The sequence below is a fragment of the Monodon monoceros genome, unplaced genomic scaffold, assembly GCF_005190385.1.
Source record: "Monodon monoceros isolate NGI ecotype Baffin Bay Population unplaced genomic scaffold, NGI_Narwhal_1 Super_Scaffold_21, whole genome shotgun sequence".
NCBI lineage: Eukaryota > Metazoa > Chordata > Mammalia > Artiodactyla > Monodontidae > Monodon > Monodon monoceros.
Genome location: NW_021703778.1, coordinates 100764290 through 100783507, shown reverse-complemented (window position 1 = coordinate 100783507; position 19218 = coordinate 100764290). Strand labels below are relative to the sequence as shown.

The 19218-nt window shown below is 48.5% G+C and overlaps 1 protein-coding gene across 1 annotated transcript in view; it reads right to left on the bottom strand.

The window, feature by feature from the left end:
- DHRS2 (dehydrogenase/reductase 2) overlaps nucleotides 1–19218 on the bottom strand; it is a 160173-nt gene that overhangs the window by 86092 nt on the left and 54863 nt on the right. Inside the window, 4 exon segments of the mRNA XM_029237129.1 lie at nucleotides 12339–12353; nucleotides 13364–13462; nucleotides 14334–14451; nucleotides 14710–14781. Of these exon segments, the coding sequence (XP_029092962.1) occupies nucleotides 12339–12353; nucleotides 13364–13462; nucleotides 14334–14451; nucleotides 14710–14781 (304 nt within the window).

Here is a 19218-nt window from a genome sequence, read left to right as displayed (position 1 = left end):
TTCTGATTGACTTGAAAGTGGTTTTGCAAATACATCTCTGTTTCTTTCTGTGGACAGGAGCTTAGAATTACTTAGCCCAGTCTCTCATTTGATAGATTAAAAGAATTAAGCACAATGAAGTTCAATGACTTGCCCAAGGTCACTTCTTGTTGAGTTTAGAACCACCATCTTTTTTTTTTTGCAGTACGCGGGCCTCCCACTGTTGTGGCCTCTCCTGTTGCGGAGCACAGGCTCCGGACGCGCAGGCCCAGCGACCATGGCTCACGGGCCCAGCCGCTCCGCGGCATGTGGGATCTTCCCGGACCGGGGCACGAACCCATGTCCCCTGCATCGGCAGGTGGACTCTCAACCACTGCGCCACCAGGGAAGCCCTAGAACCACCATCTTTGTATTATGAAAACCATCTCCACCGTTTCCTAGGTTATACACGTAGTTTTTAAACTTGTGTTGAACTTGGACATAGAATGTCTTATGGCTGCCTGGCACCTTTTGAAGACAGTTCTAATATCTGAAGAATTTTGACTAACGATTCCCCATCCATAGTCTCTCTAGCCAAAAAGGACTCTCCCCACCTCCTCTGCAGTAAGACACAGGCACTGGTGCCACCAATCAGAGGGCCTCACCTAAGACTGATTCAGAAGGAAATGAAATAAGTTCCTCATTCTGCTGCAACTGTGGCTTCAGAGCCAGCTGGCTTTCGGAGGCTGTGGTGGTCTCAAGGTTGGGTTCCCGACAGAGGCACAGCACTGATGTGGCATCGGTGGCAACTGCAGTGATGTCAAGTCCCTGGTATTCTGGTCAGAGCAACCTGGAACATTTGGGTTCCCTGGTGACAACAGTCAAGCCAGTGTTGTGTTTTGGTGTGGGCAATGTACCTGGAGCTTTAGCCTCTAGCCCGGTTCTCCAGCCTTCCAAGGTTCTAGGAGCTCCCTAATAACCTTTTAATAAAGTCATTTTTTTGCTTAAGCTAACTCCATGGATCCCAGTATTTGTAAATGTTATTGGCAAGGTGAACGAGCAGGATGAAATCAGAAAAACACCTTTGTTGTTCCCTCACCCCATTCCCTATTCCAATGCCCTGCCCTGCCTCTGGATGAAATTCCTCTTAGATGATAAAAGCCCTCTGTTCCCCTTCGGTCACAAGAATAGTCTCATGTTAGTGATTATTGGTCCAGTCCAATATGGTAATAACAATTCTGGAATCTCTTCTAAGTGAAAGCTTCTTCCCTCTCCAGCTTGGGTGTTGGCTTTATCCTGGAAGCATTTATGAGAGGAGGGAGCGTGGTCCTCTTCTCTCTCTTTCCCCCTCCAGGGCTTCTCCTTTCCCTCTTACAAGGCTGCCTCTACTCCTCCAGAATTAAAATGAGCAGGAGGGAGGAGAGACAGAGGTGGGAGAACACTCACATGGCCAGCACAGATGCACCTGGTCTTGGCTTCCTCTGGCCATGGCACGTGTTTAAAGAGGTCGTGTGTTCAAAGGGTCTAGTACAGCATACGACAGATGCTTAACAAATATTTATTTTCATAAGGTGTACACTTGATGTTTCTACTCCATTAGACAGTAAAAGGAAGAGGGACTATGCCTAGTCTTTGTACTATTGTCACCTATTTTAACGTGATGTATCCTGTTAAGCTCCATCATTACTGGGATACTGATAAAGTCATCAAGGTTTAAGCCTCTTAAAAGACCACACTCTGGGGGTTTCCCTGGTGGCGCAGTGGTTGAGAGTCCGCCTGCCGATGCAGGGGATGCTGGTTCGTGCCCCGGTCCGGGAAGATCCCACATGCCGCGGAGCGGCTGGGCCCGTGAGCTATGGCCGCTGAGCCTGCGCGTCCGGAGCCTGTGCTCCGCAAAGGGAGAGGCCACGGCAGTGAGAGGCCCGCGTACCGCAAAAAAAGAAAAAAAAAACGATTACACTCTGATTATTTGTGCACATGTGGTGATCCTACTGCAAGCACAAGCTTTCTAAGCAGGGGCCATATTGTGGGAGATAGATGGCTTTCCACCAAAGACCCTGATTCCCCTTCAGTAGAGCTATCACTAGAAGGTTGCTTCCCAGCCAGCTCCAACATTTCCTAGACTCCCTTGTGTTTAGATGGGGCCATGTGACTGAGTTCTGGCTAATGGAATGTGGATAGAAGTGTTGTTTGACATTTCCAGGCCTGGCCCATAGAACCTTTGCACGCTCTCTCTGCCCTCCTGGCTTCCCAGACGTTGGCGTTAGGGTTAGCTTGGAAATCATGTGTTGACAATGGCAGAGCCTCCATCAGCCTCTATTCTGTGGAGCAGAACTCTCTGCTTCCAGCTGGACTTTACATAAAAAAGAAATAAACTTCTACTATGTTAAGTCAAGGGTCAGCAACTTTTTCTATAAAGGGCCAGATAGTAAGTATTTAGGCTTTGAAAGCCGTATGGTCTCTGTGGCAACTACTTAACTCTGCCATCTCAGTGTGAAAGCAGCCATAGGTGACACATAAATGAATGACACATCTATATTCCAATAAAACTTTACAAAAACAGATAGCAGTCTGGTAACTGTGGGTGGCAGTTTCTGACCCCTGTGTTAAGCCACTGCAATTTTGGATTTTATCTGTTAGAGCAGGATACTACACTAATCAATTCACTTTTCTTATTCAATCTTGTGTCAGCATTACTCAGTGTGATGCAAGGCACAGAGTAGATGCTCAGTGATGAGTGAATGGAGACACTCGAAGCGCAGAGTCCGGAGTTTCAACAACTGTCTGGGACAGAAGATCATGTCTCAGGCCTGAACATGGCCAGGAACTTAGTCTGAGTTCCTTGCGTAAAGCTGGGAGACACAAAATGTTAGATAAGAAAGCTCCCTCTACTGTCCCTCTGTTGTCTTCAAGACTGGGTCCAGTTTTCCCACCTTGGCATTGAGGGATTTCTGACTCTGGCTTCTGCTCTTATCTCCATCTTCTTTTCCCACTGCTCCTTCTTCTTTGTGTCTGAGCCCCGGGAATACCAAACCAAGTTCCCTAAATGTCTGGCAATTTTACACATGCCGTTTCCCCTGTCAGGAATGTCATTCTCCTTCTTGTTTCCCTAGCTTAACTCCTCCATCTCCTCTTATCCCACCTAGACTAGGAGGTGATAGTCGTTGATGTGCTTATTGTCCATATGGCCACAAACCCAGCTCATCCTTCAGTTACAGCACTTACCATGTTCCGACGTGTCGATATACCTATCTACATACCTGGTTGGGTGCGTCCTGAGGTCAGGGACCACTTTGTTTTCCATACCCCCAAACCCTATGGCATACTTGGCACTTACTTGGTTCTCAGTAGAAACTGGTGAAAGAGTCAGTGAATTAATATGAATCCAAGCCTTAATGAACACAGCAATAACTACATATGTTGAAGAGTTGTTTTACTCTTGGCATTTACAGATATTTGATTCAAAAACACTACCAACTAAAAATGATATATCATGGATAACATAATAACTTACATTGGATTTACATTTCCAGTAGCTGGTAAAGAATGTCCATTCTTTTTGCCTCTGCAACAAAACCACCCTTGGTTGCACCTGAGCCCAGAGCAACTGAGGTGCTCAAGATTGCCCAGCACAGAACAAAAAGGCTAAAGTCTTATTAAACAGTTTGGGCTCTGCTGATGGCACATGGATCCTCTAAAAAAATACACAACTCTATGACCCAGATTTTCCAGAAAAGTCCCACTTTCAAGTGTTTGTTCCATTTTTCCCACAAATAAGCATACATTTTTCAAGCCATATGTCTCTATTTTGTTTAAGAAAACATGACTGCTGTTAAATATCCAATTCCAGCCCTGAAAGGTACATTAAATTCATGATAAACAGCCTTATATTTAACCAAGCATCTCACCTAAAGACGTTTTTTGAATTTACGCCTATTGAAAAAATTTAGAAATGTCACAGTACCTAAATTTTTAAAAAATCTCCATCTGACTATATATAAAACTTGGCTACAATTTTTAACATTGTGCTAGTAAAGCTGAGTGAAATGTATTCCTTAAATTTGGAGCTTTTGAACCGGCTTTGCCTTTTGGCCAATTTGGCATCCATTGGGCTAGTCTTTTGCCTCTGACTCAAAATCATAATGGAGACTTTGACCTCACGTCTAGCAAGAAGGATAGGAGCAGGCCTTAAAACTGAGGTGTCCCCACCCCAAACGCAACCACAGTGTTTCCACTGCTTACCTGGTGGGAGCCCCAGGGCAGCCTGACTTGTCACCAGGGGAAAGGAAGACCTGGACTATTCTGGGGGTGGGGGGGGAAGAGATGGTGGCTCTTGTTTGTTTGACTGACTGCTGCTTGTGCCCAGGAAGAGCCAAAAGCAGAAGAGAAGGAAGCAAAAATAGCTTCTGATAAGGACCTAGATCCAGAGGGGAAACCACTCAGGAACAGAACTGAGGTTTGGAGACGGTCCTACCCACCCCTCTTCCTTTCACACACACCCTCGCTTCCTCTTCCCAGGGCCATCCAGCCTGTGAACCCCCTCCCTGCTTGTCTGGGCACTCCTGGTCCAGCACTTGTCATCCTCAATGCCGGACACATGCTTGGCAGGGTAGGTGAAAGATGGGCAGGTGGAGTAGCCTTGGAGCTCAACTCAGGTGGCCTTCACCACTCACCTCTGTAATCCCTTTTATGAGGGGTTGAGCTAACGGTTTGGAGCAGGTGGGTCCTAAGGAGAGCGGGTTGTTACCCGAACAGGTTGCAGGATGGATGAAGGGACAGATGTTTAGTTGAACCGCAGGAAGTTGCCAGTTATCTAGACAGATAAATAGATCATTGAGGTACGATAGACGGTGGATAACAATATGTACACCTAGGTAGACATAAAACCAGATGGTGATAGGGATGGCAAGTTAGGAATACACAGATCAATTACAATATGTATTTTAACTGTACATCAGTTATTTGAGGCACATATGTGCTTCTTTCTAGAAGGAAAGGATGGTCTGAGGGATATCAAGGACAAAAGAGCAAGATGTGCAGACATCTGTGGGAGCAGTGTCAGCCCTGGTAACAGCCAACCCATGCCACAAACCCTATTGCTAACCTGCTCCCACCTCGACAATTACAGTAAAATCCCCAGCAGGACAGAACCGTCAGAAATTAAACTCTACGAAATTGTACACACCACTTAGGTACAAATGAGATATCTTGTTTTAAGATGATCCATAAGTACATCTTAGGGTTTTGTAAAATAGCTCATAAACTATGATTTATACACTGACTTGAGCTAATCTGCCCCCACGGACTCACAGTTATTATTTATCACTTTCTCCCAAACTGAAATATAAGTATTCCGGACCATTAGTTATTGATCACAGTCCTCTCTCACACCAAAGGGGACAGATGGAATCACAGTCAGGGTCACCTTCATACCGTTAATGCTAAGTTAGAGAACAAGGCTTTCCATTACCTCATCTTTAAATGGAAGGTAACTGGCGGAGTAGAGCTGACCTGATGTGCCCAGCAAGTCTCAGGTCAAACGTCTTCAACCCAGAACAGAGACATGGCAAGCCTTGCTCACTAGAGACTAGAAAGGTCACTTGAGCCCACCTAAGTTCAGGTGGCCCAAGGGGAAGAGACAGGGGACACTGCCTTGCCTTTGTAAGCCCCCATCAGTAATGTGGACAGATCAGTTTATCTATAGGGGAAAGTGAATAAGGCGGCAGAGCGAAGGGTGTGTGTTTCCCCACCGACACTTTTGAAAGGGCTGAGTTCTACAAAGTGTCCTCTTTTATGAGCAGAAGCAACAATGTGTAGAGAAAGGTCCTTCCTGCAAAAGTCTGTGAAGCCAATGGAGCTCCTTGGGAGCTGATGGGGAAATAGTGATTTGTAACCCTTGTTATGACCCTTCTTCTACATATACACGTATAGATAGCTTGGAAATACCAACCCGTATTGTGGAGGCCCTACTGAAGGGATTCCAATATTGTAAATTCCCTTGCTCCCCCAATGGGTGTGAGGTTTTCCACTTCTCATGTCCAGGCATGGCTCCTTACCATGGTGGCCAAATGCTTCCTGGCTGGGGCTGTGGGATACAGATTGCCCCTTCATGAGCCTTGGGATACCCACCAGGGGAGAGCTGGGGAAACTACTTTGCCTGGTTGGAGCCCCAGATGGATGACTAAGGCCCCAAAATGTCAGGCCGAGAGAGCCTCCCCAGTTCTGTGGGTAGCACACTTTAAACTCTCTTGAGAAATGTCATGAGTGTGTCCCGGAAGCCTGTCTGGAAGGTGACACTTATAGACACTAACTTGTTTCCAGAATCAGAAAGGAGATCCATGGCAGATATCTCCCCCCACCCCCCAATCCCCAGATACCTAAGGAAAATTTCTTTGACGCAGGACTCAAATGACAGAATAGGTGATCGGGCAGGCCATGAAACCCATAGGCGGGACCCTGTAGACTTAGTGCAGAAATGAACAATTTCTGAGACAGACAAGAAAAAAAAACAAAAAATAAAACAGCAACAGACTTAGAGGCTTACTTCTGTGACTGTGGAAGAACCCTTGAAGACCCTGCTGAGTATCTGAGTATGTGGAGAGCAGCAGCGATCTGCATGTTAAATTCCTAAACACCCCAAAAGGCAGGAAAAGAAAACTTCAGCATGCGCACTGATGATGAGAAAACCCCCGCAGAGGGCACAGGAGCAAGGAACTATTACAGGAAGGAGTGAAATAATATAATGGCTCCAGGATAATCAGAGATATGAGTTTTGTTTGTTGGATGATTTGGTTTTGTCTTTAAACCACTGAGAGGTTGAAGCTGCAGATAAGAGAGAAGAAATTTCAAGGAATGAGGTGCCTAGAGGGGTGGGAGTGAATGAGATCCCAAGTGGGTAAGGAAGGAGTTCCCTGGAGAGGGAAGACACACGCACCTCCTTCACTGATGTGTGGGCTTTCGGGGAGGAATAGAAGCAATGCAAGTAAGTTTTAGACCAGAGTGGGGAAGGGTGATGAGTACCATCTTGTTGAAACCATGCAACTCAGATTGAGACTTGAACCCACGGTCTTTTAATTGATATCACATTCCTGGTCTCAGGTCTTTTTTTTAAAAACATCTGTATTGGAGTATAATTACTTTACAATGTTGTGTTAGTTTCTGCTGTATAACAAAGTGAATCAGTTATACGTATACATATATCCCCTTCCCTCCCTCTTGCGCCTCTCAGGACTTAATAAAGCTCAGGTTCTTGATATCTCGTTGCAAAAAGAAGTCAGTGAGAGACAAAATGATAGGTAAGAAGCAGATTTATTTAGAGAGAAACACACTCCACAGACAAGAGTGAGGGCCATCTCAGAAGGTGAGAGGCCCGAAATATGGCATGGTTAGTTTTTATGGGCTGCATAATTTCATAGGCTAATGAGTGGGAGGATTATTCCAACTATTTTGGGGAAGGGGCAGAGATTTCCAGGAATTGGGCCACTCCCCACTTTTTTTTAAAATTAATTTATTAATTTATTTACTTTTGGCTGTGTTGGGTCTTCGTTGCTGCGGGCAGGCTTTCTCTAGTTGTGGCAAGTGGGGGCTACTCTTCTTTGCGGTGTGCAGGCTTCTCATTGCGGTGGTTTCTCTTATTGTGGAGCACGGGCTCTAGGCGTGTGGTAGTTGTGGCTCGCAGGCTTAGTTGCTCCATGGCATGTGGGATCTTCCCAGACCAGGGATCGAACCCATATCCCCTGCACTGGCAGGTGGATTCTTAACCACTGTGCCACCAGGGAAATCCCCCACTTTTTGATCTTTGATGGTCAGCCTTAGAACTGTCATGGTGCTGGTGGGTGTGTCATTTAGCATATGCTAATGTAGTACAATGAGCATATAATGAGGCTCAAGGTCCACTGGAAGTCAAATCTTCCACCATCTTGGACCTAGCTGGTTCTAACTAGCTTTTGTCATGACCTAGAGCTACGTCATTCTCTTAAAGGTTGTGCCCTGCCCCCTTCCCTCCTGTTTCATTATTGCCATTGTTCTTTCTGTGAAGTGTGCAGCAAGGGCCTTGCTCAGAGTGAATAAAAGTGAAGCTGTAAGGAAAGAGTGGTGGCAGTTTTCAAAAGTCATTGGGGAAAACTGGGGGCCTGGGCCAGCCATGGAGGCGTGTGAGGGAAGGTTCACAGCTCGGTGTTGATGAAGGTGGTGGAGCTGGTGGTGTGAATTCTGAGGAGGATGTGGGTGAGGACTGGAACAGCCACTTGACTGGAAGGGCACCCCCTGTGTGGGGTGAAGCTGGGGATCTGTCTGAGCCACCGCCCCTTGAGGCACCCAGATTTCTCCAGCTTCCTTTGCTCCCTGATAGGAACGTGTTTATGAGAGAAGCCACAACCTTGCGGTGGTGACAAGGCTCAGAGTGGCATATGTTGAGGGGAGCTGGAACCACCGAGACCACTGGGACCCAGAAGCTAGAGGGTCAGGAAACAGAGGGAGTCTCACAGAAAAATAGAGGGGGGCAGGGGTGGGGGCTATTAATCCAACCCGTTATTTAATAGCTGAGAAAAATGAAGACCAGAAAAGGTAAAGACAGTGGCAGAGGAAGGACTCTTAGCAGATCGTCCATTCCTCATCCAGGTTATTTCCATTGCTCCCAGGCAGGGAGGTGGGGAGGGAGACATCTAAAAGGAGGTGAATCTCCTCTTGGAGCCACTAACCTTGTGAGGGATAGGCTCTTGGGTGTGCTCCTGGGAGACTGGGCAAGACATTTAATTACCACCTCCCTAACTCCCCAGGCAAAGACTTTTTTCCGCATCTCAGGATGAAACAGGAGGGAAGGGGGCAGGGCACAACTTTTGAAAGAATGACATAGCCCGAGGACATGACATAAACTGATTAGAACCAAATGGGTCCAAGATAGTGGACAAGTGGCAGACTTCCACTAGCTCTTGAGCCTCAGTATACGCTCACTGGGACACACCAGCAAGCTAAATGACACATCCACAGGCGCCATGACAGTTCCAAGACCGACCATAAGGATCAAAAAGTGGGCGGTGGCCCAATTCCTGGAAATCCCCACCCCTTCCCCAAAGAGCTGGAATACTCCTCCCACTCATTAGCCTATGAAATTACCCACCCCTATAAGAACTGACAACCCCATACCCTGGTGCCTTTCTCGCCTTCTGAGATGGCCCACACTCTGCCTGTGGAGTGTGATTCTGTCTAAATAAATCCACTTCTTACCTATCACTTTGTCTCTCACTGAATTCCTTTTGTGCTGAGACACAAAGAACCTGAGCCTCAGTAAGTCTAGACACCAGGTGAGTAATTCTAATTAAAAGACAGTGGGTTCGAGTCCCAAGCAGGGTTTTGGCCAGGTTTGAGTCCTGGCACGTGGGCTCAGGTCCCAATCAGAGTTACACGGTTTCAGTTGAGGGCTGGTGACATGCGCGGAGGAAGGATCTCCTGAGGAAGGGGGTAGTGGTGAGGAGATGGACCACTGACGCAGGGATAGCATTTGCAGGCAAGGCAGCTGCTCATACTTGCCATCTTCACAAGGAAGCTGAGGTTAAGAGTTTCAAAACAAGTTCATTGCCAGTAAAAAAAAGAAAAAAAAATCAATCAAGACTTCAGCTCAGCAACTGCTCAGCAGCAACTCTGTCTCCCCACCTCCATACCCTACACTAGATTTGTCTTAGAATTCACCTACAACACCTCCTAGAGGCCTGGCCTTCATTCTCCTAGCCAATCACCATCTGGTTCCCAGGGCGAAATGCAATATCCAAACCCAGAGCAACAGCCTCCGGTCCTGGTGGTGGATATCAGAGCCTCAAGGAAAAGCCGGCCACCACAACGTTCTCCCCAGTGATGTAGCTGGCGTCTGGACAGCACAGGAAGGACAGAGTCCCCACGGTCCTCTGGCCGCCCTGCCCTGCATGGAAGGGGGACAGAACTGCAGTCTCGGTGCCTGTGCTAATGAACTCTGACCTCTGTCTCCCTGCTGACCTGGCTGGAGGGCCCAGCATACCTCCATCCCTGTTTCCCGCCTCCCAGGCTCCTCCTGTCCTCCAGCTCCCGGCTCCCAGGCTGTGCAACCCCAGACTCGTTGAGAGGAATTTCTGATAAGCCAGGATGCAATCAGAGTCCTGTCTCCTCTGGGGACCCCACCTACCTCTGCGATCCACAGAGATTTTTAAAAGAGTTTTGCACAGCCAGATTATATTCAACCTGAAAAAATTCAGAGAGTCAGTGCTAGATAGGATTGTGACGGGCAAAAGAGTGGCTGCTCTTGGCAGATGTGTGCCTTTCAGCGAAGATGACCCCGCTTAGGGCCGGGGCTGGGGATTCCACTGGATCTTCTCACAGAAGCCAGAGCCCTGATTCTGCTACAGAGAAGTGAGAGGCTGCTGTTCTCAGAGCCCCGAGCGGCTTGCCCAGCCGGGGAAAGCACAGGGTGGTTGGCATGGGAACTGCTGGCAGCTGCCGAATCCTCACCACTTGGCTGAAGTCAGTCTTGACAAGTCCTGGAGACACACCACGCACTCGGATGCCCTTATGGGGCCAGCTCCACAGCCAAGGACTTGGTAAGTCCCAGTGGGGCAGTTTGCTGGTGGTACTGGTCCAGCAACTAAGAAGGAAAAAGAAACAGTAAAAGTACACTGCCAGTGAGGGGAGGAGCTCTTGCTGGACCTCCAGGGCTGTGGAGGATAAACCTGCTCTCCCTTAGACCCAACTCAGACGCGCCTGCCACTCCACCCCTGGGAATTACCAAGGAACAAAATTGAAGCAGGAGCAGGATGAAGCCCGGGCTTAAAGAAAGTTCAGGAAGGCAGAGGCTATGTTGGTCTATGCTCGACCCAGAGAGAAAAGCTTAGGTGCGAGGTCAGGGAATGGGACTGAAGAGACCCAAGGCCAGACCCCTGATGTACCATGACTTGGTCGACCTTGGGCAAGTCACTTAAGATCTCTAGGTCTCAATTTCCTCATCTGCTATGTGGTTTATAAGCGCTGCCTGTCGATAGTCACAGGAATGCCATGTCTATACTGCCCCCTGGTGTGAGTTTTTAAAAGAACTCTCCTTTGAGCCCATACAGCCCCTCTGGTGCCAGACTTGGTGAATGCATGTTCAAGACACCCCTTTCCTTCAGGAGAATAGAGTACCTCTCCAGGGTGCGTGGCTTGGCGAGCAGAGCATAGACTGGATTTCAGCTCCCACTTGTCCCTGTCCCTGGACCTGGTGCCTTTGCACAGTGAACAACCTGTACAACCATCCACGGCAGCCCTGGGGGTGTGGGGTTTGAATGAGATAAAGGCAATGAGTGTGATTTTAAGTGTGGACCAGAGAGATGTTCAGTGTTGTGTACTTGGATATTTTTATCACACAGGATCAATATTCACTTCCCCGACACCCTGGCATCCATTCCACTGCCCCCTTCCAAAGCTCCCCACTCACTGTGTGGAGGTACATAGACAGCAGCAGTGGCAACGAGCACCACAGAGCCTCCCTGTGAGGAGACAGACAGGTGTGATGAGGTAAAAGGTGAGCACAAGTGTGAAGCAGATGGTCCCAGAAAATGGGCTTCTGACGAGGAGACAGAACTGAGCTATAATGGGAGAAGAAGGGACATTGGGGATGGGGCCAGGGTCTCTGGGGAGAAGTAAAATCTTTTGGGCCTGAGAGGGTGCTGACACAGCCTCCCCTGCTGGGAAAGCCCAGGACTCCCTGGAACCAGTCACAGGGGCAGGGCCAATCAGTAGCTGGGTCTCTGGAGAACAGAGCTGGGAGCCTGGAGGCAGCTGTCAGGGTGAGGTCGGAGCAGCCCAGGGGACAGCCACTCCCATAGGAGAGAAATGCGTTTAGGGTCACCTGAGTTTCAGATCTAGAACTGTTTCTGATTCAGACAAGAAGAGGTGAAAAGCAAAGGGGGGAAAACTTGGCTACCAGAGGCGTGCAGGGGAGGGACTGAAGGGACTTCCTCTGGCCTCTTTGGAGGGGTTTGGCTCTCTGGGTTACACTACCAGGCCCTGGGCCTGGCATCTGGCCTGCCATTCTCAGAGGACACAACCTGTCAGGGGTGATTGGGGCTCTTCTGTGGGTTTGGAATTTGCCGGCCACATTCCTTCCAGACAGTCCCTTTCGCTGTATTGGCCACATCCCCGGGGACAAAGTAGCCTGCAGATGTGGTTCAGGAGGCGACGGGGACAGACCCTGGCAGCCAGAGCACACTCCTTCTACCTCCTCTCCTTGGGATATTCCACTGAGGGCTCCTTCCCCAAGTGTCCCCTTGGTGTAGAGGACAGCAAGGCTGAGTCCCCCCAACTCCACGGGCCCTCCCTGCCCTCCCCCCTTTTCTCCACGAGGGGCAGCACCTGGCTCAGCAGCACAGCCGGGACCTCACGTTCACGACCAGGATCTGCAATCAGAACAGGGTGGGGAAGCAGCCACCTCCGCTCCCTGGAGTCCCATGGGGAGGAGCTGTGGGTGTGGGTGCTCTTCTCCCAGAGTGCGGAGGAGGGGTCTGAGGGACCTGCTCGCCCACCAGGAGCATTTGGCTTACGAACCCCTCACTGTCATTCACGCCAGACTCTCCTCATGGCACATCACCCTCCAGAGAACCAGGTCAGTGAAAATAGTTATCAGGAAAGGACGTTAGGAAAGCTGGGGTGTTAGTGCCTGCTTTAATGAGGAGAGGTGAGAATTTGCACAAGGTAAACAACGGTGCTGTTTTTAGGGGCAGATGCGGAAATCTGGCTTTCCTAGAAAAGCCTGAGGCTGGGCAAAGGAGGGAGGGAGAGGAACTTGGCTGGGAGAGCCAGGGAATGTGAGAACCAAAGAGAGAAAGTGGGGCAGGGTCTGCAAGGAGAGGAAGGAAGGGGTGGTCAGCGGAGGAAGACTCGACAAGGAGGAAAGAGGGAACGGCTCTGGCTGATCGCAGGACCCACCTCTGCGCACATCGGGGGAGGGGTCAGGATGGTGCCCTCAGAACAGCAGGGGCAGGGAGTCTGCAGAGGCAGCAGGAGTCCCTGCTGTGCTTAGTGTGTTCCATCTGGGATGCCGGGCAAGGGTCCCTTTTCTCAGCCGTGTCTGAGGACAGGTGAGGTGTCCCTGGGACAGCCAGGCTGGAGGGATCAGAATGGGTGCCAGTGAGTCCAGACTACAACAACCTCAGGTTTCTGAGCCAGGAGAGAGGATCTGGCCCTGAGTGGGTGTGTCCCGTCACACCTTGCGCTTGGAGGAAGGCTGAAGTAGAGAAGGTCTGCAGCATCATTGGCCACCTGGGCAGATTGACCCAGGTGTGCTCTACCCATTGGGACCGGGGGCGGTGGTTCCAAGGAACAGGGGGCAGCTGGGAACACGTGCAGGTGTGTGAGTAGATTTGGGAGACGGAGAGAACCTCACAGCTCCATGCTTCCCGGGCCACACCTTGTCCCCCACCAGCTTACCGGCCCCCAGGGTGCTCCCCACCAGGGGGTTGACTGCAGCACTCACACCAGGAATTTGATGCCCCCAGGACTCTAGGGCCTGGGGGGAGACAGAGGCAGCACAGAAGGTGAGGAAGAGACGAAACTGTGGACCAGAAACCTCCTCCCTTTAAGTTCCATGTACCTGGTGTCTCTTCTCTGGAAAACATAGCTGGCTGATTCCCACTGTCCTTTAAGGCTCTTCAAAAACAACCTTTTCTCTGTGAGCCCCCAAGAAGAGTGCCCACTCCCACAGTGACCACGATGGTCTCCCCAGCCTGGCATCTCCCCTGCTCCGGTCCACAGACCAGCCCCTGTCATGGGCATTGTCCCAGCTTCACCAGGCTTCGGGCATCTGTACCCTGCAGGGACCTGCCAGGGGCAGAGCCATAGTCATGCTAAAGAATGTGGGTTTGGGGGCTTCCCTGGTGTTGCAGTGGTTGAGAGTCCGCCTGCCAATGCAGGGGACACAGGTTCGTGCCCCGGTCCGGGAAGATCCCACATGCCGCAGAGCAGCTGGGCCTGTGAGCCATGGCCACTGAGCCTGCGCGTCCACAGCCTGTGCTCCATAATGGGAGAGGCCACAACAGTGAGAGGCCCGTGTACCGCAGAAAAAAAAAAAAAAAAGAATGTGGGTTTTGGAGTGAGGCAGAGCTCGGTTCAGAATCATCCCTGACACTTAAGGTCTGTTTCCCACCGTAAAGCTGTTATAACAACATTGAGTACCTCACACACTAATGTGATGGGATGTTGGTATATGTCTGGCACTGGGAAATATCCAAAATTATCTTAAGGAGTGTTTTGACTTCCCTAGGCTGGGTCTGTGTGTTCTGATCTCTACACCTGTATCACCCCCATCCCTGGCCCCTCAGCATGGACAACAGCCACTCCCGCTTCTCAGCCCTCCCCATGTGGCACACAGTGCCCGTCACGTTCAACCGCTCCCCCTGCAGCACCGCCACCACCCAGTCCACGTTCTGCTGCTTCCAGATGCTGACCACCACGTGGGTCCCATCCTGGGCCAGACGCCAAGGTATGGTGAAGCTGATCCTGCAGCAGAGATGGCTGTGATGGCTTCAGCCCCTTCCCTACCTGGGAGCCTGATCATGAGACATAAAATGTATTCCCCAGTGTCCCAGACTCCAAATCTGTCTGAGAAAAAAAGAAACTAACTTTTACTGAGCACCTACTACGTGCTGAGCTTTCACAGTGTCCTATCATCCATTCTATCATAAGGGCATTATTATCCAAGTATAATATTTTACAGAAGTGGTTAAGTAAAGTCACAAACTGCCCAGGGAAACAAACCTGGAGCCCGGATTCAAATCCACGTCTGCTGAGTCCAAAGCACCTGCTCTTTCCAGCTTCTCACTCTGCCTCCTGGGAAATGGGAGTGTTTAATGACAGAAGCTCACTCTCGGAAAGATGATAGTTTCCAGAGCTGGGTAACAGGATAGTGGATTGGGCAGGGATGTGGGAGAAGGAAATTGACAGCAGATCCACTCTGTAATGGGGATGCTACATCCCTTGGATGCATCCCAGTTGGGTACTCCCATTACTCAGCTACATGTGGACTCGGTGACCACAGCCATTTTTGCAGCCAGTGCACAGCTCCTGTCTGCCCTACTGCCGTGCATTCTCATTGAGAGAGGCAGTGGCCCAATATGTATGCCATCTGTATGCTCTGGACTCCCAAATTTATGTCTCTAGCTCAGACCTCTCTCTCGAACCCCAGACTAGCGTATTTAAATGTCTACATTTTTACAAAATTATTTTATTGAAGTATAGCTGATTTACAATATTGTGTTCGTTTCTGGTGTACAGCGAGGTGATTCAGTTATATATATATAGTTTTTCCTAATCTTTTTCATTATAGTTTATTACAGGATACTGAATATACTTCCCTGTGCTATACAGTTGAACCTTGTTGTTTATCCATTCTGGGTAATAGCTTGCATCTGCTAATCCCAAACTCCCAATCCATTCCTCCCCTACACACCCTCCTTGGCAACCACAAGTCTGTTCTCTATGTCTGTGAGTCTATTTCTGTTTCGTAGGTAAGTTCATTTGTGTCATATTTTAGATTCCACATATAAGTGATATCATATGGCATTTGTCTTTCTCTTTCTGACTTACTTCACTTAGTATGATAATCTCTAGGTCCATTTGTGTTGCTGTAAATGGCATTATTTCATTCTTTCTTATAGCTGAGTAGTATCCCATTGTATATATGTACCACATCTTCTTTATCCATTCATCTGTCAATGGACATTTAGGTTGCTTCCATGTCCTGGCTATTGTGAATAGTGCTGCCATGAACATTAGGGTGCATGTCTCTTTTCGAATTACAGTTTTCTCCACATATATATGCCTAGGAGTGGGATTGCTGGATTATATGGCAACCTTAGTTTTAGTCTTTTGAGGAACCTCCATACTGTTCTCCATAGTGGCTGCACCAACTTACATTCCCACCAGCAGTGTAGGAGGGTTCCATTTTCTCCACACCCTCTCCAGCATTTATGGTTTGTGGACTAAATGCCTACTTGACATCTCCACTGAGATACCTAGTACATACCTCAAACTTAATATACCTGTGACAATTTTAAAACAGGTCCACAAACTCTGTGATATGCTTTCCTTCAAAAGTGGAGCCGAATTCCTCTGCCCTTCAACGTGGGCTGGTTTTAGTGCAGTGAAGGTGATGGTGTGTAACTCCGGGGACTAGGTCACAAAAAGGCACTGTGGCTTCCATCTTGGTTGCTCTCTCTTTCTCTCTTTCTTGGATCCCTTGCTCTGGGAGAGGCCAGCTACCAAGTTGTGAGAACACTCAGGCAGCTACAGAGAGGCCCATGTAGCCAGGAACTAAGCCTCCTACCAACAGCCATGTGAGTGCACCATCTTGGAAGCGGATCTTCCAGCCTCAGTTGAGCCCTCAAGTCCCTATTGACATCCTGACTGGAACCTTAGGAGAAACCCTGAACCAGGACCACAGCTAAACCACTCCTGACCCACAGAAACTGGGCTAATAAATCGTTGTCTTAAGTCACTAAATATTGGGGTATTTTGTTATGTAGCAATAGATAACTAATAAATATCAAAACTAAACTTCTCATATTTTCCCCAAACCTGCTCTATCTTCCACCTTCCCTCTCTCAGATGATGGTAACTCCATCCTTCCAATTGCCCAGACTTAAGACTTTGGAGTCATCCTTGATTTCCCTGTGTCATACCTCACATCCAATCTCTCAGAAAATCCTGTTGGTTCTAACTCACTATGTATCAAAATCTAACACTGTCACCACTTGCACTGCTACTACCTGGTGGGAGCCACTGTCATCTCTCTCCCTGTTTCCATCCTTGCCTGCCTATAGTCTAACCTCAACACAGGAGTCTGAGTGAGCCTTTAAACATGTCAGCCAGAACAGGTGTCTCCTCTACTTAAAAACTTGCAGTGACTCCCCATGTCATTCAGAGTAAAAGCCCATCTTAGTCCGTTCCGGTTGCTGTAACAAAAATACAATAGGCTAGTAGCTTATAAACAACAGAATTGTAGAATTTAATTTCTAACCTTCTGGAGGCTGGGAAGTCCAAGATCAAGGTGCCGGCAAATTTGTTGTTTGGTAAAGGCCCACTTTCTGGTTCATAGACAGCTTCTTCTCACTATAGCCTCACTCAGTGGAAAGGGTAAGAGAGTTTTCTCAGGCCTCTTTTATAAGGGCACTAATCCCATTATTCATGAAGCCTCCACCCTCAGAACCTAAGCACTTCCCAAAGACCCCACCTCCAAATATCATCAACATGAGGTTTAGGATTTCAATATATGAATTTTGCAAGGGACATAAACATTCAGACCATTGCAAAACCCAAATCCTTGCCATGACCTAGAAGGCTCTAAATGATCTGTGCTCCCCCTTGCATCTCCGACCTTACTACTCTTCTCCTCCCAGCCACAGTGGCCTCCATGGGTTCTTCAAACATGCTGAGCACACTCCTGCCTTAAGGTTTCTGCACTGGCTGTTCCTCTGCTGAAATGCTTCTCCCTTAGATAGCCACATATCTGTCACCTTCCCCTTCTTCAAGGCTTTGCTTGAATGTCACTTCTCAATGAAGCCAAACTTGGCCACTCTCTACTCCCCTCTCCTTCCATCACTCTGGATCCCTCTTAACTTTTTCTTTTCCACCATACTTATCACATTCCAACATACTATGTCATTTACTTTTTTATAATGTTTCTTGTTTATTATCCATACGCCTTGCCTAGACTATAAGCTCCAGGAGAGCACTGATCTCTATCTGCTTTGTTCACTGATGTACCTCAAGAGCCCAGAACAGTGACTGACTCACAGTAAGCACTCAATATATATTTGTTGGGACTTCCCTGGTGGCGCAGTGGTTAAGAATCTGCCTGCCAATGCAGGGGACACGGGTTGGAGCCCTGGTCTGGGAAGATCCCATGTGCCGCGGATCAACTAAGCCCGAGAGCCACAACTACTGACGCTTATGCGCCTAGAGCCTGTGCTCCGCGACAAGAGAAGCCACTGCGATAAGAAGCCTACCCACTGCAACGAAGAGTAGCCCCTGCTCACCGGAACTAGAGAAAGCCCATGTGCAGCAATGAAGACCCAACGCAGCCAAAATAAATAAATTTATTTAAAAAAAAGAAAGGACATTTTAAAAGATTAAGGCAGAAATTATTAAATTTAACAAATCAACAATAAATTTGAAATGAAATTTACAAAAACATCAAAAGTAATTGTCTTCTGATGGAGCTTTGATGGGTGATGTAGCTTCAGGTGTTTTCTTTCCCTTGACTTTCTACTCTACTTCTCTTACTAGATTTTCTAGGAATAGTGTTGCTTTTATAATACAAAGGCTTTCTTTAAAAAAAAAAAAAAAGTCCTGTAGGGCTTCCCTGGTGGCGCAGTGGTTGAGGGTCCGCCTGCCGATACAGGGGACGCAGGTTCGTGCCCCGGTCCGGGAAGATCCCATGTGCCGCGGAGCGGCTGGGCCTGTGAGCCGTGGCCGCTGGGCCTGCGCATCCGGAGCCTGTGCTCCGCAGCGGGAGAGGCCACAGCGGTGAGAGGCCTGCCTACCACAAAAAAAAAAAAAAAAAAAAAAGTCCTGTAACACTTACCACAGAGGATTTTGAAAGACTATCTTCAAATGGCAACACATTTAAGGCTCCAGTAGTAAAATCTGCTTTTTAAATTTGATGACCTTGGCTAAGTTGCACACTTAAACTGCATGAAAACTGGCCTGTTCTTAGATTTTCTGAACGATTACCATGGTCCTAATCAGCTGTCAGCCAACGTCAGCCACACTTCCTAGACATAGAGATCAGTAGGAAAAGTCTAGAAGGAGCTCCCTAAGGGATAAGATCAGGCTTCCTCTCCCCCACAGCAGAATCCTAAGGAGCCTCAGCCCAGCCTGACCTTGTGTTCGGAGGAGAGGAAAGCCCAGAGCCTCCGAAAGTGGAGAGTGGCAGGCCCAGCAGTGCCCCTTTGATCAGTGGCTATTGGCTTCTGCAGCCTGGACTGGAGATTTGGCATTTTATCCTAGGGATTAAAAAGAAAGAAGGAGGTTTGTAAATCAACTATACTTCAATTTAAAAAGAAAGAAAGAGAAAGAAAGGAAGGAAGGAAGGAAAAGAAAGAAAGAAGGAAGGAAGAAAGGAAGGAAGGAAGGGGGGAAGTCAGTGTTCCCTTGGATAAGGACCTAGTACCCGAAGGGTAACCAGGCAGGGCCATAAATGAGTCTTTAGAAGAGCACAGGCATACACACACACACACACACACACACACACACACACACACACAC